At 41.6% G+C, this 26,273-nt stretch overlaps 2 protein-coding genes and 1 pseudogene across 3 annotated transcripts; 2 read left to right on the top strand and 1 right to left on the bottom strand.

Annotated features, from left to right (window-relative positions):
- Nucleotides 1-1,734: 1,734 nt before the first annotated feature.
- LOC139306729 (calcipressin-1-like) lies at nt 1,735-23,772 on the bottom strand. Of its 2 annotated transcripts, XM_070930683.1 has the most exons (5): nt 23,711-23,772; nt 23,415-23,564; nt 6,520-6,693; nt 5,519-5,678; nt 1,735-2,422 (listed from the first exon to the last, which is right to left on the bottom strand). In XM_070930683.1, exons 2-5 carry the CDS (start codon nt 23,535-23,537, stop codon nt 2,238-2,240), a joined length of 642 nt encoding a protein of 213 aa, XP_070786784.1. In that variant the 5' UTR covers nt 23,538-23,564; nt 23,711-23,772; the 3' UTR covers nt 1,735-2,237. The 2 variants fall into 2 exon arrangements, with proteins under 2 accessions (XP_070786784.1, XP_070786785.1); XM_070930684.1 differs by lacking the exons at nt 23,415-23,564; nt 23,711-23,772 and adding an exon at nt 8,369-8,858.
- On the top strand, nt 12,032-13,832 carry LOC139306950 (general transcription factor II-I repeat domain-containing protein 2-like; annotated as a pseudogene).
- On the top strand, nt 14,457-15,317 carry LOC139306458 (uncharacterized; the record flags this gene model as incomplete). Its single annotated transcript, XM_070930314.1, has 1 exon — nt 14,457-15,317. A coding segment is annotated over one exon (861 nt), but the record flags the coding sequence as incomplete, so codon positions are not given.
- Nucleotides 23,773-26,273: the final 2,501 nt, after the last annotated feature.

Raw genomic sequence — 26,273 nt, 5'->3', positions numbered from 1 at the left:
TCTTCCCTGTCAGCAGCATTTATTTATTTGTGCAGGGCCGAAACAACCCAAATAGGGTCCCCTAAGGAAACCCTGCTTGTCCTCCTCTCTGTGCATTTTGGATGTACTAAGAACAATTTTAGAATGTAGTGAAATGCACCATATAAGCACAATATACATTGAAATAATTGAAATATACAATTCAGGGCCTCAGGATTATGCAATAATGCAGAAAGTTCAATCATTTCTGTTTATAATGTGCTTTAGTGGTGCACAAACACAGACCAGTTAACACACAGTGAACCTGGAGCCTTGGGGGGCACTGTGTGTCTAGGGCTCCGGGGCAGTTACGCGCTTTCCCGGTTGGCAAACCAGCCTCGTTTTTTCCACCAAAGAAACTGATTTTTGTCGACTAAAATATAACTGAACATTAGGGGACTGGTCTTTCCATTTTACACTCTTCTTTTGTTGAGGTGACAATAGAGTGTTGTGTGAGATATTATTAAGATTTAGCTTGAAACTAATAAAGAAACAGATGGGAAGAATACAGTAGTAAGTCCAGAAAAGCTAATTGCAATGACAAACACATTTATCACCAGACACACACATCTGTGAAACCTTCAGAGGTGTTTTCACTCAAGTATTTAAAGAAACTAGCTGCAACATGTTAGTTTCTACACCATTTGATAAAACTTAAACATCATGTCATATGGTGGTCTGTGGTCTAATGCGGTCTACTCTAACCTCTGATGTAACTGTAATGTAACACTAATAAAAGCAGACACCTCCAATGCTAATGGGGAAGCAACAGTTAACACACCGGTCCGAACAGAAATAGACTCACACACTCCACATACACATTTCCCAACAGCCTGTGTGAATACAATAAGACATGAACTATGGGCAACACACTAATCTCCTCTCCTTAAAACATACAAGCACTCTTATCAAATGGGGACCCACCAGAAGAGGCCAGCAAGTGCATTGGGCCCTGAGTCATAAGTTGAATAACAGTGCTTCAGTTGTATTTTCCCACAATTTGCAGACTTTGCTTTTGGAATACTATTCAGCGCAATAATTACCTAAAAAAGGTTAGCCCTGTTTTGTTTAGTCTTTTTTACTGACAAGATACCATGGTCCTCAGAATAACCAGGGCTGGGTGTGCGCGTGGTCTACATTCAAAAATAAAACGCCTTGTAAAGCGAGCAAAGAGTAATTTAGCTCCATTAAATGTCAAATAGCAACAGTTCTTTGCAACACTACAACAAAAACACAGACAGACAGAGCACCAAAACTGAAATAATCCTCAAACAACACGGTTAGAAGTCATTACAGGAACAACACTGTGGGTGTTTCAATATAAGCACTACACAGCAGGGGCTTGCCTGTAAAATGTGAGGAAGGCGAGCTTTGACTTGAATACATGTCCACCACAGAACAGCTGCAAAGGTCAAACAGCAGTGAGGAGTAATGGGGAGCGGCAGCACCAACATGACCTCTTCGGTAATGACCACGCAGGCGAGGGAGATGTGAAAAAGCACATGCCAGCAGTGTGTAAACTCTACAGCGGACTGACATACTTATGCAGCATCCTAGCAGAAATCAACAGTGGGGAAGTTATGTTTGACATAAACCCATTCAAAAGTCGTTTCCCTCCTCAGTCTGTCAGTTACGTGAGGAAAACAAAACACGACCTGTCAGAATGATGCTGCATTCATGTCATGTGGGAATAACCAACATCCAAATATCTTTGGTGGTCTTTCACCGTCTTTATTTGCACCTGACTGGCTTCCTCTCACAAACACACACACTTAGTCATAGTACATTTCAGGTTTATTTTTTTTTTGTTGCAAAAATATCACCACAAATCAAACATCCAGCAAAGTCTTCTGCCACTGTACTTAAGTACAATGACCAAAACATTAGTCTACATTATTTCCTACACTTCAAAACTAATATTTCCTTCAGTTCAATCTCCAGACAATCTCCAATTCACACACAGTAAATAGCATCTGATGGCTAAACTGAGCAGTATTTTTCACTAGGATGTTCATATCTCCTGTCTTTCCCATGGGACATGAATGCAGCATTGGACACTATGTTTTCTCTCTCTGTCTTATGAAATGCTCATCTACAGGGCATCGCAGCACCCTCAGGCACCTTCCCAAAGTCCCCAAATCTTCTTCAAAGCTCTGAGAGCGTTTTCAGCTCTTGAACAATCGCTTCAGGATGAAACGTTACAGCCGTCACACTGACGCTCACTGCTCGACTCCGGGTGTGTAGTCGGGACGTCGCGTCTGGATGATCTTCGGTCGCGGGGGGCGGGGCTTGTCGTCTTGGTCACTGTCGTCAGGGGCCGAGCTGTCGTCGCGCTCGTCCTCGCAGACATGGACGACCACGCTGGGGGTGGTGGGCGTGGCAGTGTGGAGCTCGTACTTGTCCCCTGGGAATCACACATAGAAGAAAGCATAGTCACAATGCTGCAGCTTTTCAGATGTGGGACAGTATGTATGTATGAAGTGAAGAGATTACAGAAGACAAGAGAAGAACAGAAACTCCACAGGTTTGATGACTGCGGTACACTCTCAAGGCAAGAGACACAAGAGGGCAATGACTGATTAAAAAGATACAAGGTCTTCCCTCAACATTAAAAAGATGGCTGTGGAGCTCCTCATCATATGTGCTGTTTTTTTCTTAAGAAAGCATCACTACTTTACAGAGTTACTTCTTTGCCAGCTACTTTTAGTATGTGGGCCCTGATAATCCAATGATCGCACACATCTGAGTTCAGCGTAGAAGAATGTGCTTATCTACCTCTGTGATGTCAGGTGATGGTCTATGAAAATTACATTCACGTATGATAATTATTTGTAATCTGACCTCGTATTCAGACAGCAGGCTTGAAAAAGGAAAGCAGTGCGTGCAAGGCTTCTCTTGTAGCTGGTACACCAGAAAGGCCTGGCTAGTTGGATGCAGTCATGCTAATGTCTTATTTGGCTTTCCGTGCTTGCTTTTTAAAACAACAAGGACAGATCCAGCATGAACAGCTATGGGAGTGAGGATTTGAAGCACCTGTCTTCCTGAAAGTAAGGAAGCACGAGGACACCAGGGCACACATAAATAATTCTGTCAAGCTAACCATGTTAGGCAGAGTGAGCATCGCTACACAGCTGGCGACGGACACAGAACTACAGTAAGAAAACACAAAGAGGAGGTGGATAAAGACATATTTGATTGTGGGACTTTTGAGTTGGCCTTGTGTGGGCATGATGATGTCAAAAACAATACGAAACGAGCTGTTGGACTGCATGCTGTCAGTGCTAAAGGATTACATTCAGGAGGAAGTAAAGAGCACTGATTTTATCGCCATTCAAGCAGACGAGATGACTGACATTTCCACCCACTGCCATACCTCGACGCCAACAGTAACATCCAAGAGAAGTTTTTCGACCACACTCCCAAATGGACAAAAGGCCAACTTATCGCTCAGACTTTCGACGGGCTACTGTAATGAGGGGAGCATAAGCAGATGTACTCAAACTTTGACTGGTAGTGCACCTTTGTTCATGTTCAGCCCCAGTGTGGTGTTTTTATGCATAGTTATTTATGCATGTGCACAGTGTAAAACAAATCTCAAATAATTCCATGTGTGAAAGGTCAATTGATATTTACAAGATTGTTTATGTTTATTATTTGGGGAATTTCCTTCTGTTAATCTGTTTTGTATTGGTTATATGGTATAATTCAATTTAATTAATTTCTATGTAGGCCATGTTTATATTACAAGATGTTTTCAAGGATCCAGTGTTCATAATTTAGTATTTTATGCAGTTAATTAATGTTTGTGGATGTGTGGCTTCCGCCACCAGATGGTGCATTTTGAGTGAGGTGAAAGAGTTTTGAAGCAGAAGTTTGCTGGAGTTTACTATCTCTTTGTAATAGAAATTACACACGTTTGAATACCTTCACTGCACATGTAATCATGTTAATTTACATTATGTTTGATCATGCAGAATCTCAAACAATGTAACCTTAACAACTGGTCAGGTGTTAAGACTTAAAGTGAGACCACATACAGGCAGAGACTTCTGATGAGGGATGTTATGTCATGAGAACCAGGGCTGATGAAATGTAGGAGGGTAACACCACAGCTGGGAGGACAGAGCCAACGTATGAAGGGGATGAACAGCTTCTCATCTGTGTGCACATTACAAACTAACATTTGCCTTGTGCACCATGCTCTGAGCATTAAAAGTGTGACAATACTGCAAGAGATGTTTGTCTCATTCCTCGTTGTCAGAGTAGGATTACAAAATTGCCAGGACGGACACTCTACACCTCAGAGCCCTCGACTCCCATGCTTATTCAAGTCTTAATAACTTTATTCCGAATTGCACTTCATGTTTACTTATCTTATACTACTTAATATTTTCTATTACATGGTTTATATTATACTGAATTCACCTGTGTGGGTGACCACAATAATGTGTCATATACTGCTTTATTTCATATTGGAATAAAATCATTTTTAAATATTTAAGTACGTAAGTAGTTTAGTAGATGTGGCACAGTCCTACCTAGAACATTTTCCACCAGCCGCCACTGGCTATGTGGCAGCTGAACAAAGTCTTCATACCTTCACTTCAGCATGTGAACGTACCACCAGCAAGGCTTCACAGATCACTCCACCCCCTTTAACACTATTAAAACTCTAGAATTAAGTCACTTACTTTCTTTAAACAAAGCTCCAGAGCCCTACTTTTTGCTAAAAATGATTTGACTCATAAGTCAAAGGACCATTCTGAAGAACATTTCTAGTAGTAAGTCTCCCTCCAACTTCTATGTCCAACCTAAACGTAATATTGTTAGACCCTTTTACTCTAGCTCTAGAAAGTGTTAAGCTGTTACTATACCAAAATTATACCAATTATCAATATAACTGACCTTGTGTTCCTCTCACCAAAGTTTCTCATGAAATGAAAGAAACAATCCTTTTACTGTGGATGTTATGCCAACCTTTATCATTGCCTGTATGTGATGAGGACATTATGTTCAGACATGTGCTCCCCTACATCCCATGACGCACAGCTACAGCTAGGTCTGAATGACTACTATTTCAGCATGCTAATGTTGTGTGCCAACATAATACAGAATGTACACCAATCTTGGGTGGTCTGGACAGGTTGCCTTGAAAATAGAGCAAGCGCTGATGGATTTTGCACCATGTTTTGGTCAATAATCCCATCATTAAAGAAATGGAGATAAGACTGAGACGAAGTGGAGTAATCTGTTAACCATGCTCTATTCAAGAAAGTCCTGGCAGCATGCTGACTCTTCTTACTGTTCATTGCAGTTTTGACTGTAACTGACAGCTGTATGACTTGCAGGCTGTACTCTCTATGCTTGACATGATCAGACCTACACAGAGACAGATGTAGTACATCCTGATCAGACCTACAGACAGACATATGTAGTACAGCTTTTGAAATTTGAGGATGTTGTGTGATCAAAGAGAACTCCGTTATACTGTTTAATATACCTGGTCCTAACTTTGAGATGGCACACAGCAGGTCGTAGTTGACGACTGGCGTGGCATCTTGAGACTGTTCCCAGCCGACTGGAGGGGAGGCAGGGGGTGAGATCAGGAACTGCTTCTCTGGCTTGGGGGGCTCCAGCCGAGGACTCCCTATGTGGACAGACTGCAGACAAAAGGGCAGATGTGAGTCTTGCTGGCAGTTTGACTGAAAATACACTAAACAACAATGTAGGTCGCTCAAAACTATAGAGCCCCAAATGTTCAACATTAAATACATAAAAAGACAAAAAATAATAAAATTAGTCAGTTGAGTAAATGAACAGATGAATCATTCTTGAAATAATTTAGGAATCTATTGAAATTCATTATTGGTGTGGAAGCATTCAAAAACCTACATTATGACATGTTATTTTTTCACATATTTCTGTAATAACAGATTTATTGGAGTTCATTTTATATATTTACATTTTTATTTCGAGCTGCCCCTTTTCCAAAGTCTGATTTTATTTAATGTCAGCGATGCTGTCACCACTCATGCACTCCCTCAACTTTCAGCCAATTACAGCCCCCTTACAATCAAAACTCTGCTGAGAAGAATTGTGAATTAACTGGGTAATTGTTGTTGTTAACATCATCCAAACTCACAACCTAGCCTAGCTCCACTGTCATGAAAAGTGGCATTATCAAATACAAACAGATTTTTGAAAAGGGGCATGTTGCAGTAATGTTGTCTACAAAAATATGTAGAATGAAATAACATGTCATAATAATGCATTGAGTTATTTCAGAAATGATTGGTTAATTGATACAGTATATTTCACATTATCTATTCATGTGATTATTTATTTCGTTTTTTCAATCAAACACTTTAAAATGGCAGCCAGAGATGACTCTGAAAACCTTGTACAAAAAACAGCAAAGGCCTAGACAGATTCAAATGTCTGACTTGGCTTTTGTTTTGGTCAATGCAGCAAGTGGAAAAAGATGAATTTCAAAGGCATTACCTGGGCGAAGTACAGTCTCATCTCTTTGCCGTTGAAGTCAGTCTTGTGGAGTCGGAGTCTCGCCTCAGCTGCAGCCAGAGCATCACTGAAACTGATCCTGACCCGCCGGAAAGATTTGAAGTACTGGAACTGCACCTCCGGGTCGAATGAACGGAACAAGGCCTCAAAACTGGCCTGGAAAGACAGAGGGAGAGGGATGAGAACAGGGGGAGGAGACTGAGGAAAAGGAGACCAGCTTCTGCACCTTCTCCTCCAGTTCCATTCAATTTGTTCCCTTCAGCTCTTCTTATCTAAAAATACTAAACACTGTGAGCCAGAGGCAGCCATGAATACAGTTCAGAGACTTGAAGTCGCTATGAATAAAATGTATAAAAATAGCCTGTATAACCAGACACTATATCAGTGCCCCCTCTTCGCCAGAGAGAGCCTGCAGCCTGTGTGTGTGTGTCTGACTGTGTGTGTGTCTTACGTCAGAGAGGGAGAGCTATGGCCTCGATTTTAGATGACCAATTATTGTTACAGAAGCTAATTAATAGAAAAATGGACTAGACGGCTGACCTTGGCTATCATTTCCAAGAGGAGATACACACAAACAGACAGAAGTCCATTAATATAGACACACTTCAGATGGCAGCACATCTGAAATTATGGATGCAACTAATTACACCCACACCTTGAAGCAGCAGCTACTCACACACACTCAGTTGTTTAATGAAACGGTTGCCGTTGTAGAAACCATCCATCAAAAGCAGCCCAAAACAGACCACTCAAGTCTTCTCAATCTGAGGCTTGTTTGGTCAGTGTGTACACAAGACTAAATGACCCCAGCAGATAGCTGTAACAGTGCTGGAGTGCAAGGTTCCCCACATAATGATCATGTCTGCAGAGCCCAGCCACAGGAACGACTCCCCGCCTTAGTTAACTGCTGGTTTCTCTTCACTTCATGTCTCAACAAACTAGTTAAAAATATATAATACAATTAAAAAGGAACATTTTGGGAAACATCAGATGAGAATGTCATTTCAGACTCTGTTAGCACAGAAACTGGAAACAAAGGGGAACCCACATGCCTTGTTCCATCAAAGTGTAAAAATATCACAGCTTGTTTCATATAGATTATTAGTCAAGTAAAGGTGTAGTCAGACTGAACGCAAAGCAAATTTTAGAGGTGGTACGATTGCAAATAAAATCAATCCAGACAAATTGAGGTATAGACAGATCTGTGAGAGTTGAAAAAATGTTTTTTCACTTCTTAAAAGGAAGAGAAACTTAATGGATCTACAATTTACTAACACTTACTCCAAAAGGTCTGATTGATGAATAGCTATTTACTGACTAACTAGAAACAAAACAAAAAAGAATGATCAGAAGCGAGGCATCAGAGGCTTAGATATCCTGACTTTTAGTCCCTATGGGTCAAGCTGGATCCTACAAACTGATTAGCATCTTTTAGTTAAACCCTCCCCCTGCCCACATCTTTCAAACTCCATGCCCCCAGTTCATAGGGCAGGTTCCTTGTTGTAAAATTGTAGTCTCCAAGCCGAGACTATAACATCATCATGGTTATTTTCTCAAAATTTAGAAGACATGATACTGTTTCCACAGGCTATGCTCCTCACCATGAGTAAACTGTCCGTTGTGTGTCAAATCAGTGGAGTGCCAGCTTAATTACAAAAATAAAATGATAGATTAATCGGTAATGAAAATAGTTAGCTGTAGCCCTTGTTAATGCTGACAAAAACTAGTAAAGACTGATGGCCTCAATCCAAAAATAACACTATTTGTTGCAGTTTTCAGAAAATAAATGCACCTTTGCAAAAGGAGCAATAGAAGCAGACCGCCCTGTTACCTGTGCCTCAGGACGGGTGAACACTTCCTGGTTGGTCACTGAGGCGACCAGGCAGAAGCGGTTACACTTGGTGGTCTTGATGTGCATGACGGGCGATCCGGGGAGCCGAAACCTTTTCCACCTGGTACCTGAGGTCAGGGTGCAACGGGACGCTGACACAGTCTTCAACGGCGGCGAGGATGACGGTGATGAAGAGGAAGGGGGAAATCGGGGAGATCGGAGGAGCGTTGCCTTCCCCAGGGTGACAGAGGAGAAGGAAGTAATAGATGCTCCTTAACAGGAAACAGGTCAGTTTTTATCCAGCACCGCCTTTTTAACGTGGATCTTCTTTTGTCGCAGTGAAGCGGTAGTTTCTCTTCTTTTGTCTTCACACTGAACCAGTCCACAATGTTTAATAAACACTATGCTAGTTGTTGGTCAACACATAGCCTCCTAACCCACATTCCAAGGTTATCTAGTCTGGATCTCCTGCCGCACACTGCAACTGAAACACAAAATCCAACGTTCAGCGTTTGGCTTCTTCAGCAATCTGTCCGGTTAAATGTAGCCTTTTCTTTCCTGCCTCGGGGGCCTCAGCTAGCTGGCTCTGCAGCAGCCTGCAAACTGAAGGAATTTTCCAGAGATTTGGGTGTGGAGAGCTGAAAATGTCATTCAGCCTCCTCTAAGCTCACTCTATCTCCCCTCTCTCTCTCCTACTGCTCCACAGCTGCTTAAATGAGCCCCTGCCAGCCGATGACGCATTACCCACAATCCCCTCCCTTTCCTCATCCTGGTCTCATTCATTCGTTCATTCACTGCAAGCCAATTGGCTGTGGAAGAGGGAGGGACAGCCTCTCTTTATTTTTTTTCTTCCTATCCCTCTACTGACCGATACTAGCCAATGCTGACTGATCAGACAGAAAGAAGGGCAATGTGTGTGTGTGCCAGAGAGAGAGTGATCGAGAGATACTGGAAAATGACACAACCACTGAGCAAACTGACGCATTAATCTGCTTTCTGTTGCATTTGAACTCAGACAAAACTCCTTTGTTGAATGGAAAATATGTGACAATGAGCCTTTCATCTTGATTTCACACACACACACACACACACACACACACACCAAAGACGTATCAGCTGACCCCCGAGTGCATGGAGCAAGACGTGGAAAACGCGTGATGAAGCCGAGAGAGACAGACAGAGGCAGACAAAGGGAGAGATAGAGGACAGCTGACAGACAAAGAGGGGAGATAGGAGATGGTGGAAAGAGAAAGAGAGACATAACTGGTGAAGAATGCAGGATGGAAGGATGAAGGGATAAACAGCAAGAGGTGGGAGAGAGGTGGTGCTCATGGAAAGTATGCAGTTGGATAACATGCTTTTATGAGGTATAAATAGCAGAGAGCTTGAAGTGGAAGGGAAGTGTGTGAGTGTGTGTGCAGCCGGCAGTTGGAAAAACAAGACCAGGCTGTGCAGCCAATTCACAAACATTTGCACCTGTGTGTGTGTGTGTGTGTGTGTGTGTGTGTGTGTGTGTGTGTGTGTGTGTGTGTGTGTGTGCGTGAGTGTATGAGTACTCAAACACTTCTTGGTTGGGAAGAAGCAGTCGACACAGTTGGGACAAAGCACAGTTCTGTTTTGTTGCATTTAGCCCTCTACAAAATCCCACATTTAAAATGTAGAGCTTTTATTTTCAACACTAACATACAAAACAGCGCATTCTTCTTCCTGCTGAATTGATAACATGTACTCGTCACCACAAAAAGCTTTTACGCTCGTTTTTGTGGTGGAACATTGAGCATGCAATAAATAGCAAACACTAAAGCATTTGACTTTGTTCTTTGATACCTGCCTGTAAACTGTTTGCCCACTACAAGATATCATGTGGTTTCTAACACATCTAATCATTCAAATGAGATGCAGAACCTGAAGCAACACACCCACACCAAAGTGACCCCTTGTGTTTTTTACTGCAGGGCAGTTTTTGGGTCTGACGGCCTGATAAAACGCAGGTACAGTCAAATTTACACCTGCAGAAAACCCATTCACCTGCTGCTACATCTGTTTGGATACTGGGAGGAAACTGGAGTAAGTGGAGGAAACCCATGCAGACAAACTCAAACACAAAGGGTCTTCGCAGGGTTTGACCCCAGGACCTTCTGGCTGTGAGGTGACAGTAAAAAACATCTGGCTGCTGGTCCGGTTGGAACATGCCCATCATAAACTATTAGACTAACATGTCAACATACTGTACATGATTACTGTGGCCCACTGAATGCAGGTGTTAATGCACGCTGAAATGACTAATAGCTCTGTCCTGTGTGTGCGTGTGGAAAATAAAGTGGTGTAATGTTGGTGAGCCTCCCGACAGTGAAGCTGATGCTCTCATGCAAGTGTTGTTTGTTGACGTTAAACATTACCGTGTGAGTATGTGTGTGTAGGTGCTAATCATCTCCAGACCTCAACCTCACCCCTCTGTGGCCGCTGTGTGTGAGGGTGAGAGAGAGACACAGAGAGAGAGCACGCTCAACCTTGCATTTTTTCCATCCCTATGTTTTTGTTTCATCTTCCCATTTTTTCCATTCCCTCATCAGACAGACAGGCAGGCAACAAACACAGACAGACAGGTGTGCACATGCACAGATCCTGACTGCCTCACACACACTGGACATTTTTATTGCATCATGCTCTTCTTTCCAACACTAAGGTGAAAGTTGCATGGTTCAACTAACAATTATAATGTGAAGGCTTAGAGTGGGGCACACTAAAGTTTTAGCCATACTGTCTTTTTGAGGACAATAGCAATATCTGCTATCAATATAAACAAAACATAAACAATAGTTATAACCCTTAAAAGGAGTACTTCAACTTACGGAGAGTTTGATGAGAAGATTGATAAAACTCTCACGTCTTGTGTAAATATGAAGCTACCATGAGGAACCGGTTAGCTTAGCATAGTCATTGAAAATGAACTGAGAGGTTCCAGACTAAAACCAGGCTAACTGAGAGACGGACTAAAGCCCTCTTTGTACTTTTAGGTGGATTCCATTTCCTTCAAGTAAAATTCCAACAGCACATTCTTATTTTCAATCTCCCAGCTCCGAACAGTTCTGTGAACTGTTCTGCCACGAAATCCCCTTTCAGCCAGACGGGCATCAAGTTACGGAAGCCAGATCCACTGACAGGCTGTTTCCTTGTGGCTCTAATAAAATTCCACATCTGAACAGGAAAAGAGGGCCTGGAGCATGATGACAGATCTGTCCCTTTTCCAGCTCTATCCGCCTAACACTGAAGCTATGGACAATTCCAGAACAACAACAGTAAATCTCTTACTCTTCCATGGAATTAAACTAACTCAGTGTATGAATCAGTGCACGTCCAACACAACAAAACCACTCAGATTTTCCATTTGGCCCAAAACTCGTTTGTCTGATGCGAGTTCTCCATCCATGTCTAACCTACTTATCCTGTAAGACATATGTGTCAAACTCAAGGCCCGCGAGAGCTTAAAAGGTCTGAGTGTCTAAAAATAAATAGGTCAAAAGAGTGCTTTGACCAAAACTACATTTCCCACAATTCCTGTCGACTATGATACCCGCGAAGTGACGGCTCACCGCCACTACACGGCAGTGTTTCCACATCAATGCTAATGAGTGGAATTCAGAAATAAATAATGATCCCAAAATGTCCAGGAAGAGAAAAGTTGATGCAGACGGAAGACTGTTTCAAGAAAGATGGGAAGGCGAATACTTGTTTGTGCTTCAAGGAGAAAGACCGGTATGTCTTTTGTGTTACGAGGCGGTGTCGGTTGTCAAAGAGTACAATCTGCGGCGGCATTTTGACACCAAACACGGAGCCAAGTACGCCAAAGCTAGCCTTCAAGAAAAGCAACAAATTGCCCAAGAATTAAAAGGCAAACTGCGGTTGCAGCAGAGTGTGTTCACGAAATCCACAGCCAAAAACAATGCGGCCGTGAAAGCTAGCTTTATTGTGGCTGAAGAAATCGCCCACGCTTCCAAGTCTTTTTCAGAAGGAGCGTTTTTGAAGCAGTGCATGCTGAAGGTCTGTGAGCAGGTGTGTCCCGACCAGTTACAGACTTCAAATGTCAGTTTATCAAGAAACACCATCGCGGACCAAGTTAAGGAACTAGCAGAAAATCTTGCAACACAGCTGGGCGAGGAGACACGCAGCTACACAGCTTTTTCATTAGCTGTTGATGAAAGCACAGATAACACGGATACAGCGCAGTTATCAATTTTTATTAGAGGCGTGAAGTTGGATCTCTCTGTCACTGAGGAACTGTTGGATTTAGCTGCAATGCATGGGACCACGACGGGACAGGACATTTTTGATGCGGTGGAGAAGTCTGTAAGTAAAATAGCATTGCCCTGGGAAAACTTGGTGGGATTAACTACAGACGGTGCACCGGCAATGTGTGGAGGAAAAATGGGCTTGGTTGGACTAATGAAAATGCAAAAAATGAACTGTCACACGCCTCTGATAACGTATCATTGCATTATCCATCAAGAAGCTTTGTGTGGGAAGGTGCTGGGGATGGATGACATAGTGACCACAGTCATGAAAGCAGTGAACTTCATTCGGGCGCGAGGTCAGTTCCAGCTGTTTTTGCAGGAGATGGGCTCGGAGCACGGGGATGTGCCGTACCATACAGAAGTGCGGTGGCTGAGTAGGAGCAAAGTCCTCAAGCGTTTTTTTTGAGCTCAGGGAGGACATTGCTCTTTTTATGCAGAGTAAAGGAAACCCCTTGTCTGAACTGTCAGATCCAAAGTGGCTGTGTGACTTTGCTGTGTTGTGTGACATAACCGAGCATCTCGCCCAACTGAATCAGAAGCTGCAGGGACGCAAACAAGTCATCATGCAGATGTCCGACACGATCACGGCTTTCCAGCGCAAACTGGACCTATGGATGTGCCAAGTGAAACAGGACAATCTTGCCCACTTTCTTGTTTGTCAGAGCATGTCAGCCTCATTTCCCGAGACTTTTTCATGTGCTCAGTTGGCTACCAAACTGAGCCGGTTACAGACTGAGTTTGATCGGCGCTTCTCTGACTTCAGAGCACAGCAGTCTGGCTTTGACATCTTTGCCAATCCTTTCACCACCGATGTCTGCACTGCACCCCAACACCTTCAGATGGAGTTAATTGAGCTTCAAAGTGACAGTGGCCTGAGAGTAAAGTTCCAGGATGCTGCAATCCAGGACTTTTACCGTCTGCTGCCCCCTGGTTTGATGCCACAGCTTCGACTTCATGCTGCCCGTGTTCTGTCCATGTTTGGGAGCACCTATCTGTGCGAACAGATGTTTTCCTTAATGAATCTGAACAAAAACAAGCACAGATCACGCCTCACTGATGACAACCTCCATTCTGTTCTACGGATTGCCTCAGCACAGGACCTAAAACCAGACATTGACACACTGGTAACGGGAAAATGGTGTCAGACATCTGGTCAGAAAGCACACAGGTAAGCATTTTTAAAAAACTTAATTAGAATATAATAAAATGTAATTCAACCAAGAAGAATAGTTAAATTCTGTGTGCAATTTAATGATTGTGCTTGCATTTTGTTTTGTGTTTGTTATTTTCAGAACATGATCAATGGATGGTAGAGAGGGGATCCACTTGGTGTGTTCAAGGACAGGAAGCATCTCCTCTTCAAAAACCTAAAAACTTGACCAATATAGTTGTGAACTGAGTCATCCTTTATTTTGTTATTTTTAGTTGATTACATATTATTTATGTGTAGCTGCTGTTGCAATTATTTAGTGTTGCATACTGAGCTGACAGGACGTACAGGACGTACTGACGTACTGCTGTAAGCGTATTGCTTCACTTCCGGCTTCTGTGTCATTGGTAGCGTGTGTGTTTGGCCGCTCTAAGCTCAAACAAGTTATATTTGTTTGGTATATATTTCATTACAGCGGCTAACTAGCCGCTAACCACTTAAACGTACATTAGTTTTGCTTAACACTGATAGTTCTCTCCTTCTTTAGCGACTTTTTCGCTAATCTCACAGTTGTTTACACACTATTCTGTCTGTTACATTAGCTTAGCAGCTAGCGATGGCTTCTCTCTCTCCTTCTCGCTCTCCTTCTCGCTCTCCTGCTCTGTCCTGCTCGGTGTGTCAGATGTTTAGCTATTCCCCCGCCTCCTTTAGCGATAATGGTAAATGTAATAAATGTAGTTTATTTAGCGTGCTGGAGGCGAGGCTCAGCGAGTTAGAGGCCCGGTTCCGCACCATGGAGACGGCTGTAGTCAGCCAACCCCCAGTAGCCAGTGCGGACCGACTCAGTGTAGCTCCTGCTAGCCGTCCCCCGGCAGCTCCCGAGCAGCCGGGAAGCCAGGGAGGCTGGGTGACTACCCGAAGGAAGCATAGCCCTCGGCAGAAGCCCACGGTTCACCACCAACCACTTCATGTTTCTAACAGATTCTCCCCACTCAGCGACACACCCGCTGAGAAGCAGATTCTGGTAATTGGCAGCTCCATAGTCAGAAACGTGAGGTTAGCGACACCAGCGACCATAGTGAAATGCATTCCTGGGGCCAGAGCGGGCGACATTGAATCAAATTTAAAACTGCTGGCTAAGGATAAGCGTAAATACATTAAGATTGTTATTCACGTCGGCGGTAATGACTCCCGGTTACGCCAATCGGAGGTCACTAAAATTAACGTGGAGTCGGTGTGTACGTTTGCAAAAACTATGTCGGACTCCGTAGTTTTCTCTGGGCCCCTTCCCAATTTGACCAGTGATGACATGTTTAGCCGCATGTCATCATTCAACCGCTGGCTGTCGAGGTGGTGTCCAGCAAACGATGTGGGCTTCGTAGATAATTGGCGGACTTTCTGGAGGAGACCTGGTCTGATGAGGAGAGACGGCATTCATCCCACTTTGGATGGAGCGGCTCTCATATCTAGAAATCTGACCGACTTTATTAGTGAACCAAAACCGTGACAACCCAGAGTCCAGACCAGGAGGCAGAGTTGCAGTCCTACACGCTTCTCTGCGCTTCCATTAGAGCAGTTACCCACCCAAAACCCCATAATGACTGTGTCTGCCCCCCGACCACTTAAATTAATTCAACCAAAGTTAAACAGGAGAGGAGTCATTAATAAAAACTTAATAAAAATTAAGACCACTACTGCTATAGGCCAAAACAATAGGAAAATTAAGTGCGGACTGTTAAATATCAGATCTCTGTCATCTAAAGCTGTATTAGTAAACGAGCTAATATCAGAGAATCATATTGATCTACTGTGTCTGACAGAAACCTGGCTGTGTCATGAAGAGTATGTCAGCCTGAATGAATCCACTCTGCCCAGTCATACTAATACTCACATCCCTCGAGGCACCGGCCGAGGAGGTGGAGTTGCAGCCATCTTTGACTCAAGCCTGTTGATGAACTCTAGACCTAAACTGGATTATAACTAATTTGAAAGCCTCGTTATGAGTCTCTCACTCCCAACCTGGAAAACACTGAAGCCAGTCTTATTCGTTATAGTATATCGCGCTCCAGGTCCATACTCTGAATTCTTATCTGAATTCTCAGAGTTTTTATCAGGTTTAGTCCTTAAAACAGAAAGTCATTATCGTAGGGGATTTTAATATTCATGTGGATGTTGATAAGGATAGCCTTGGTACTGCATTTACCTCTTTATTGGATTCGATTGGCTTCTGTCAGAGGGTACAGAAACCCACTCACTGTTTTAATCACACCCTCGACCTGGTTCTGACATATGGACTGGAAATTGAACATCTAACTGTCTTTCCACAGAATCCTTTGTTATCGGACCATTATTTAATAACTTTTGAATTCCTATTACTGGACTACACGCCATTAGGCAAAAAAGTCTACACCAGATATCTATCTGATAGTGCTGTAGCTAAATTTAAGGAAGTGATTCCATCGGCATTAAATTCAATGCCATGTCTCAATACAACTGAGGACTCCTATGCTAACCTTCGTCCCTCTCAAATAGACAATGTTGTTGACAGTGCTGCAGGCTCAATGCAATTGACACTTGACTCTATTGCCCCTCTTAAAAAGAAGATAATAAAACAAAGAAAGTCAGCTCCATGGTATAACACCCAAACCCGCAAATTAAAGCAAACAGTGCAGAAACTTGAAAGGAAATGGCGCTCCACCAAACTAGAGGAATCACGTTTAATTTGGCAAGATAGTCTTAGAACTTATAGGAAGGCCCTCTGTAAAGCCAGAGCAGCCTATTACTCAACATTAATAGAAGAGAACAAGAACAACCCCAGGTTTCTCTTCAGCACTGTAGCCAGGCTGACAGAGAGTCACAGCTCTATTGAGCCATGTATTCCTATAAGCCTCAGCAGTAATGACTTCATGAGCTTCTTTAATGATAAAATTCTAACTATTAGAGACAGAATTGATCACCTCCTGTCTTCAGGTGGTACCTTACCTTCAAACACAGGAATCTCAGAAATAGCTGTAAAACCTGATGTATATTTAGATTGCTTTTCTCCCATTGACCTTCACCAAATTACTAAAACTATCTCTTCATCTAAGCCATCAACTTGTCTCTTAGACCCCATCCCAACCTGGCTGCTCAAAGAGGTTTTACCTTTAGTCAGCACTTCTTTACTAGACATGATCAATCTGTCTTTATTAACAGGCTACGTACCACAGTCCTTTAAAGTAGCTGTAATTAAACCTCTTCTTAAAAAGACCACTCTTGATCCAGAGGTTTTAGCCAACTATAGACCTATATCTAACCTCCCCTTTCTCTCCAAGATCCTTGAGAAAGCAGTCGCCAACCAGCTGTGTGACTTTCTACATGACAATAGGTTGCTTGAGGACTTTCAGTCAGGTTTCAGAGCTCATCATAGCACAGAGACGGCACTGGTGAAAGTTACAAATGACCTTCTCACTGCATCAGACAAAGGACTTGTCTCTATACTTGTTTTGCTAGATCTTAGTGCTGCATTCGATACCATTGACCATCATATCCTATTACAGAGACTGGAACATTTAATTGGCATCAAAGGAACCGCACTAAGCTGGTTTAAGTCGTATTTATCAGATCGATCTCAGTTTGTACATGTTAACGATGAATCCTCCATGTACGCCAAAGTCAGTCATGGAGTTCCACAAGGTTCTGTGCTTGGACCAATACTATTCACCTTACATATGCTTCCTTTAGGGGATATTATTAGAAAACACTCCATACATTTTCATTGCTATGCAGATGATACCCAGCTATATTTATCGATCAAGCCAGAAGAACCTCATCAGTTAGCCAACCTCCAAGCATGCCTTAAGGACATAAAGACCTGGATGACCTGTAATTATCTGATGTTGAACTCAGACAAGACAGAAGTTATTGTTCTTGGCCCTGAACACCTCAGAAATACAGTATCTAAGGATATTGTTACCCTAGATGGCATTGCCCTGGCCTCCAGCGCCACCATGAGGAATCTCGGAGTTGTCTTTGATCAGGACATGTCCTTTAACTCCCACGTAAAACAAACTTCACGGACTGCCTTTTTTCACCTCCGTAATATTGCAAAAATCAGGAAGATCCTGTCTCAAACAGATGCAGAAAAATTAGTCCATGCATTTGTCACATCTAGGCTGGATTATTGCAATTCCTTATTATCAGGCTGTCCCAATAAGTCCATGAGGACTCTCCAGCTGATCCAGAATGCTGCAGCACGTGTACTGACAGGAACCAGGAAAAGAGATCATATTTCTCCTGTATTAGCTTCTCTGCACTGGCTCCCTGTAAAATTTAGAATAGAGTTTAAAATCCTTCTCCTCACCTACAAAGCTCTTACTGGTCAGGCACCATTATATCTTAAAGAGCTCTTAGTACCCTATTACCCCACTAGAGCACTCCGCTCCCAGAATGCAGGGCTGCTTGTGGTTCCTAGAGTCTCCAAAAACAGAACAGGAGCCAGAGCCTTCAGCTATCAAGCTCCTCTCCTGTGGAATCGGCTCCCAGTTTGGGTCCGGGAGGCAGACACACTCTCTACTTTTAAGAGTAGGCTTAAAACTTTGCTTTTTGATAACGCTTATAGTTAAGGGCTGGCTCAGGCCTGCCTGGACCAGCCCCCTAGTTATGCTGCTATAGGCCTACACTGCTGGGGGACTTCCCATGATGCACTGAGCTTTCCTCCTCTCCCTCTTCATCTTTGCACATTCATCACAGTCCAATGCATGTTACTAACTTTATTTCTTCCCCGGAGTTTCTTTGTGCTTTGTCGACTCATAGGTCGCTGTGGATCGTGGTCCTGGTACGCCTGGGTGCTGCTGCCGCCATGGGCCTGCCTGACTCTCATCACTACAGTTATTATGTTTAGTCGTAGTTCTGTCACTATTAAAGCTCCTACTATTAATCTCAGCTAACATTACAGCTACTTCTACTGTTAGTGATGCCATACATCTTTGCCTACCTATCTGTCTGTCTGTCTGTCTATCTGTGTCTCTATGTCTATCTCTCTGTCTCTGTCTCTCTCTCTCTCTCTCTCTCTCTCCCTAAAACCCAACCGGTCAAAGCAGATGACCGCCCACCTAGAGTCTGGTTCTGCTCGAGGTTTCTGCCTCTTAAAAGGAAGTTTTTCCTCGCCACTGTCGCCAAAGTGCTTGCTCATGGTGGGAACTGTTGGGTCTCTGTAATAACATTATAAAGAGTCGGTCTAGACTTGCTCTATTTTGTAAAGTGTCATGAGATGACTTTGTTGTGATTTGGCGCTATATAAATAAAATTGAATTGAATTGAATTGAATTGTTTGCAGGTTTGATGTGTGTATGCAGACAAATTATTGTAATCAAACCATCAGTTGGATGCAAGGCTGTGTGCAGCCTTTTTTTTTAAATGCTACATCTGTCATACATGTTCTTAGCAGCTCACAATTGTTGATTTTACAGTAATTAAGTAATTAATTATCGAGTTATTTATTATGTTATTTTTCTTCATTCACTTGGATAGTTTGATCCATGATTGATGGAGTTATGTGGGTTTCATAAGCTGACAAATTAAAAGGATTTATGTTATAACAGAGCAACAAACAAACATATTTTTTCTATGCAACTGCAATGTTTGTGACTTGAATAAGTAATAAATTCAGAGTTATTTAACATTAAGGAGTAGTTACATTTATTTTACATTACATTCGATTACATTTAGTTACATTTATAAGTTACATCTGGCCCTTTGAGGACAGTCATTACGCTGATGTGGCCCTAGGTGAAAATGAGTTCGACACCCCTGCTGTAAGACAACTAATCACATTTATAGTCTTGATTATTTGTGTATTTTTGCATCAAAATAATACTGTGACCAGGATTTGAATTTGATTAAGTCTTTACCTTAAATCTTGATGATCTCATCCACAGCTGCTACTGGGTGTGTCCTGCTGGAAAAGTCCATGAGACTTCCCAGACTTAAATCCCTGAGTTTTCCCTGACCTAAATCTGTTCTTCCATACTGATTTATTAATGCTGTTTTTTTATTCTGCTTTATGCCCCAGTGAGAGATCAGTTCAACTTCCACAACACATTGAAAAATACACTTTTGCTGTGTTCCTGTAAAGTGACCTATTTGGGAAAAAAAAGCCCTGTTCTCTGCAGAGAATATAGTGGCAGTCATAGACGTGCCACTATAGCGGTTGTACACGAATGAAATATACTGTTGAACAACACCACCAACCGTTTCTATCAACATCATTACCATAACGACCATTTTTAGCAGGTTTCATTTGCACAGCGCTCCTGCCTTTGTTAGCAGTTTTATTTGGTTATAAGGGAGTGCCTTTCAACTGGTCAAACACAGGCAGGACAATCACAGCAGGGCCTCCAAAGTTTCTGGCTAATGTGGCCATAGTTTGCTATGCTAACACTAGCTGGTTGACCACATACCATTTTGTGGGTTATATTAAATGTCCTGTATGGAGTTTTCAAAAAGTTGTTGTTTTTAACAACACTGGTGGCCGCGAAGTAAACGGCAGTCAGCACTGATGCTTGTGCCTGCAATCTGTAGGCGAGCAAGCCAAAACAGTGAAGTGACATACACCAGACTGATTTACAATCATATTTAGAATAATATTACTATTACAGCACCGGCACTGTTTAGTGGTTTTTAGGTCTGACAAAATCCAAGTCAAACATGGTGTAAAGTCATTTGACTAGATTTTAGTGCTAATATTAGTATTTCAGGAAAGTTTGAAGAATATTGTGATAATAGCATTTATATTTATATTTAACATGATACCTTCCTTTTTACTTAACATAAAGGTCCATCCACTGAAATACACTAATTTCTTAACAGAATCAAGTGTTCTCAAGAATTCATGAAACATTCACACACCCTCAGTGGAATATTCTGCCATACGATATATCAGCTGACCATCAAATCCTTGCAGATGCCCAGTGGAAAAACAGCAGGATCGTGGAAGAAAGGTAAGAAGGAAAAAACAAACACAAGTCATTTTTTCACCAGATGCCCTTTGCCCTCTGTTATTTTTCCTTTTCCACCAGCATCAGCAAACCCCTATAGCACATCATCAAACACTGGCTCATCTCACTGCCCTCTGTTTATGTGGAGAAATTGCAGAAACTAAGAAAATGAGAACACTGTATGTTAAATCGCCCTATTTAGCATTCATAAGCAGTATATAAACATTTAACACATTATTTTTATCACACTTTAATGTAGTTGTAAGCAGCTATATGGTAATTTTAGGTGTTTATTAATGTACAGTATTCATCAACAATTATAACTTATGATGACACTTTTCATATTATTACAACTGTGTTTTACTATATTGTCATTCATTATCTGTTTGTACAGCCGCCTCCACTTATGGGCCTGCACAGGAGGAGTTACAGTCAGACAAATATATTAATAAATATATTAATAAACACTTACAACTACATTATAGTGTGTTATAAACCATGTATTACATATTATATACTGCTTATAAATGCTTAATAGGGGAACTTAAAGTAAGGTGTTAACAATTTTCATTTATATTTTAGCACACAGTCCACACATAAACCAACTTAACACCGAAGCAGTATATTTTCCGCCTGTCAGTGGATTCAAACACAGGGGGTTATTGCTGTGAGGAGACAACGCTAACTACTGTGCTACTCTTCAGTTTTATTTCACAAAGTGAAAACTAACATGACAAAGTGCATTAATAGAACTTTTGACCTGACAGATGAAAGGTCAGGGGACCAGGCGTCAGGATTCCTCCTCTGGGGACAATGAATATTTGTACAAAACATACTTTGTACAAAATCCATTAAAAACATTACAATAGCAACAGCATCCAATCATATTATGAAACTATTTTTACAGAATAACATGTAAATATGCCTGACAAAAAAAACAAATAATAAAAGAGCCACCAGGCCACTACTTAACTCTATAAAACATACTACATACATATTTTCTTGTTCAGTTTAAGTATAACACATATTCAGTGTCATACCACCAAAGTCCAGCTAGTGGCAGAGCATTGGAAATTATAACAACTAATGAGGAGACGTCTGCTGCTGTGACGTAGCAAAGACGAGTTTGTAACCGTCATTTGAACAAGTTTTTATAAATTGACTTAGCCTGTAAAACCTATTGAAAACTGGTGGTAAATGTCAAATGTCTAGTCATTTCTGTAAACACTGCTGCAGTCATAGAATTGACTTCACTCATCCACTAGGGTGAAGTAGATTACGTCTGTAGAGACCTGCTTGAGCTGTGTTGCAGTGCTCTATTGTCACTTTCCAATGAGTCATAACTTGCACTTGCACCTATATTCCATTCAGAGACTCATTGCTGTCAGCTGCAGGGTTTGTGAACACTTACTGACACCAATTGGTCCTTGAATGTTTTGTATGTTGGTTTACCCATTGTTCAGTGTAGAAACCGCTGGTTACTAGTGCTGTGTATAGTTTTAGTGCCGATACCAAAACAAAACCTTTTTGATACTTTACAGTGAGAAGAATCCATCTCAAATGTTAGGCTAAATGTTGTCAGTAGCAGTACAATAAATAAAACAGCAAAATTCTGGTTTAAATCAGAAAGGATCTGATCAAAGAATAAATAACCATGAGCAAGAAACTGACTAGTATTTGACACTAACTTTCTGTAATCTACAGAGACACATTTCGGTTGTTACAGAGGAAGTATTGAGGTTAAATACCTTCTGATTATGGTTGTTGTGATGAGGAAATATGTAATTAGCTATTGCAATGTTTTCAATGGCATGGACTTCTTGTAAAATTCAGTAGTTTCTGTAGTGAAATTCAAACTGTATGTCTCCACCATGTTCAACTGTTTCCAAGGATTTATGATAAAGTAGGCTGTGTTTAACAAAGGATTCAAATACCCATTGGTTTTATAATGAGAAAATCTTTAGCATGAGTCATGTTTCTCCTTTTTGATCAACACTAAGAAATATTTTTACAGTTAACTTCAGCTACATAAATCAACACCCTCCCAAGGTTAACAGTCACAGGAATACAAGTGAAACCCTAGATCCATATATTATGTGTGTCTTATACCTATGGTACTTGTCTGTGGGCGGTTTCCAAATCTGTTGTTCAGTGTTATACAAGACTGGTAGCAAATGCCAACTGGAAATTATTGGAAACTTTCCAATGATGCATCTGTGTGTCTGATGTCATTCTTGTGACTTCTCCACTAGAATGAAATTAAACAGTTGCAAGTATAGCTCAGAATGACTAAGCAACCAGGAAGTGAGTATTTCGGTTGACAACTTAGTCACAACCATAGTGGTATTCTCAAACTAGAAACTCCATCTAGTGGTGAAATGTGTGATGTGTGTCTGCACAGTACTGAACCAAACTCAACAATCAGGTGTTCCACCGTTTCCTTGCTCAATTTCTTGGTCTTATTTCACAGGACATTACTTTATATTTTACAAATCCAAAACCAACACTGTAACTAACACCAGCATAGATCCATTACACAATAAGGCACGCACCTGAATAAAATGTCAACGTTTGTAAATGATCCACCTTGCAGCTATGAGCACTGATGCACAGCATTTTGTCCTTACCTTCAGACTGCCTTCATTGAACAAATCCTCCGGTACTTTGCAGGCTATCAGGGCGTTCGGCAAATCGGTAAACTGCACGTCTACCGTCGCCTCCTCTTCACCGCCATTCTCTGCCTGTTGCATCACGACTAACGAGTATCTAGACTTCTTCTGGGAACACAGGAACGAAACCATTCCAGCAAAGCAAACACATGAATAATCAGACTTGCTACCGCCCACAATCTAACCCTGTCTTAGCTGTTATAAGTTAGCTAACATAGTGGCTAACACAGTGATTCATTTACTCTTATACGTACCAGTAAAGCTGTAGAAGTTATTTCATGATAATGTGGTGTTAAACAGCTCTGTGTACGATGTTTTCCTCCAAGAATCAAACAGAAGTAAAAGCTGCCAAGCAGCTCGAGTGCATTAAGTTAGCTTACAAACTGCACTAAGCTGGCTAGCTAGTTATGCTAACCAGGATCTGGAATGATGCTGCTTAACAAGCAAAACACACGATATTCCGTAAATATCTTCTCTCGGTTGATTATGAGTTAAGGTGGGCATTTGGCAGTTGGTATTGTCTTAAACAAAAACAGCTCAATATTTTCTAATATTAGCTGTAAATAAACCTCTCGGATAAATGTGTTAGCATGGCGCAGAGGATAAAGGAGATGACGTAAATTGAACAGCAGCGTTTCCGGTTGTGCAGTAGCCTAGTTATTTTAGTTGATTCATTTATTTACTATTAACGATATTTAAACAAATATTACAAATAGTTAACTTGAAAGATACACAATATGCAATTTATATATGGGCATTGTTCCAAATTCTGTTCAGATGCAGCTTTCATATTAGAGTTGTATGGAAGGAATTAAAAAACGATTTATCAAGCTTTACATTCAAAAACCTGCCTCATCAACAACGAGGGAGAAGAACATTATGAATATCACAGAATAAAGAAGTGTACTTCTTTGCTTTAGTTTTTAATAGTTTTTCAGGTGTCCAAGTTTTTAATATAAATATGCCAGCATATTTATTTATTCAAGTTTCCCCCAATGGTACGTCTAATTAGGATCAACTGTTTCAAAATATTCTGATGTATGTTACATTGTTTCTGTTGTTGTTGTTGTTGTTGTTACATTGTTCTACTCATTATGTGGTCAAGATATTATTTGAAACATTCTTCATTCTCTTGTGGCAGACTCTACTTATTACAGGTTTTAAGAACATGCAGTTGTCACTGTAATATTATTTATATAGGATAAGCATGTGTAGTAATAATAAAGTGAATATGGAAAGAGAAATCTTTTATTCATTTAAATAATGATTATTTTAATAGGCTACTGAAAGCCATGAAAAACTTCAGCAATGTCAGTGCTGTAAGCAAAACTTTGAAGGGTATGTACAGCTAAAAGTTTGAGTTCACTGTATGTGCTTCTGTGTCTGTCTGGTGTAAGTATTTGTTCTGTATGTAATGGTAATGTGTGTTTGTGTGTTTGTGTGTGTGTATAAGGAACTTCAACTCAAGAGGTGCTGGTCCCTGGGTGGCAGAGGGGTTTAAGTTCCTGGTCATGTGGGGATCAGCCTCGATTTAATCCTCTGGGGAGAGAGAGAGAGAGAGAGAGAGAGAGAGAGAGATTGCATTTATTGATGACTAACTCTGCTTAAGGTGCAGTACTGATTTGAGAGCCCCATAGCCACAAGCTAAGAGTAAAAAGAGAAAGTCCTTACAAACCCTAAACCTGTACGTCTGAATAATATATATTGACTGAAATCTCAGAATCTGGATTTTCTTTACTTTGCCTGGAAATTTGGAACTTTCTGGGAATCCTACAGGCCTTTTATGATCTTCATAACTTTGCTTTCAAGAACCTTGTAAACATTCTGAGATTCATCTCGGAACCACTCTGGAAACCCGGACTCATCCAAAAATCCTCCTTCACATAGCAACTTGGGAACTATTCCAGGATTTGAGTCTTCTTGTGACCTTGGAAACACTACTCCCAGCCTCTTGCCTTCAAACATCAGAAACACTGTGAGTTCCTTTTTGAATATATTCTGGAATACTGGGTTTATTTTACAATCTTTGGAAACTAGGCTGAGATTCCCTTTTGGACCTAATCTTGAAACTGGAGCCATTCCGCAATCTCAGCCTGAGTATCTCTGTTTCTGGAATATTGGGCCCACACCACAAACTTGGCATCTCTCAGAACTACACATAGATCCTGGGAAATTCTTCCTAAGTAAGTGTCCTATCATTCATTTTCCCCAATGGCTCAGTCAGGCTCCTGCCCCAACCCAGACCTGTCAAATGGCACCGTTGTCCACAGCCCACTAGGTATTTCTTCAGACCTGGATACCCAGAGAGGAAGAGAGGATGAGGAAGGAGAAGAGGAAGATGAGGAGGTGGAACTAGCCGAGGAGGTAGGAGAAGATGTTTTGATGGCTGAAGCAGGAGAGGGGCAAGTCGAACAAAAGAGCAGAGACCAGAGTGAAAGGGAGGAAGTGAGGATTATCGAAGTGGCCCTGTTACCAAATGGAGTAATAAGAGAGGGGGAGGGAGGAGGTGAGAGACTGGAGGAAAATGGGGAGGGAGTAGAAGTGGGGGATGAAGAGCACGAAATGATAAATGAACAGACAAGAGAGAAAGAGGTAGACAGGAAGGAAGAAGAAGACACAAAGACAGTGATTGAAAATCCATGTCACTTTTCAGCATTGATAGAGGTTGAGAAAGGTCAAGAGCAGATATTAGACAGCAATGAAGACGACAGAAATAAACAAGAGGCAGTGATAGCAAGCTCAGAAACAGAGGTAAGGGGGGATAAGACCAATGATGCAGACAGTAGCCTAGAAGAACACCACGTAGCGTCCACTTCT

The sequence above is a fragment of the Enoplosus armatus genome, chromosome 24, assembly GCF_043641665.1.
Source record: "Enoplosus armatus isolate fEnoArm2 chromosome 24, fEnoArm2.hap1, whole genome shotgun sequence".
NCBI lineage: Eukaryota > Metazoa > Chordata > Actinopteri > Centrarchiformes > Enoplosidae > Enoplosus > Enoplosus armatus.
Note: the sequence above shows the minus strand (reverse complement) of the source record. Positions and strands in the feature narration are given on the sequence as shown.

Coding starts and splice junctions, on each gene's coding strand:
- LOC139306729 (XM_070930683.1), bottom strand. CDS start 23,537: ATGCAACAGGCAGAGAATGGCGGTGAAGAGGAGGCGACGGTAGACGTG. Junction 6,694..23,414: donor TCAATGAAGGCAGTCTGAAG/GTAAGGACAAAA, acceptor CTGTCTTTCCAG/GCCAGTTTTGAGGCCTTGTT. Junction 5,679..6,519: donor TGAGACTGTACTTCGCCCAG/GTAATGCCTTTG, acceptor TTTTGTCTGCAG/TCTGTCCACATAGGGAGTCC.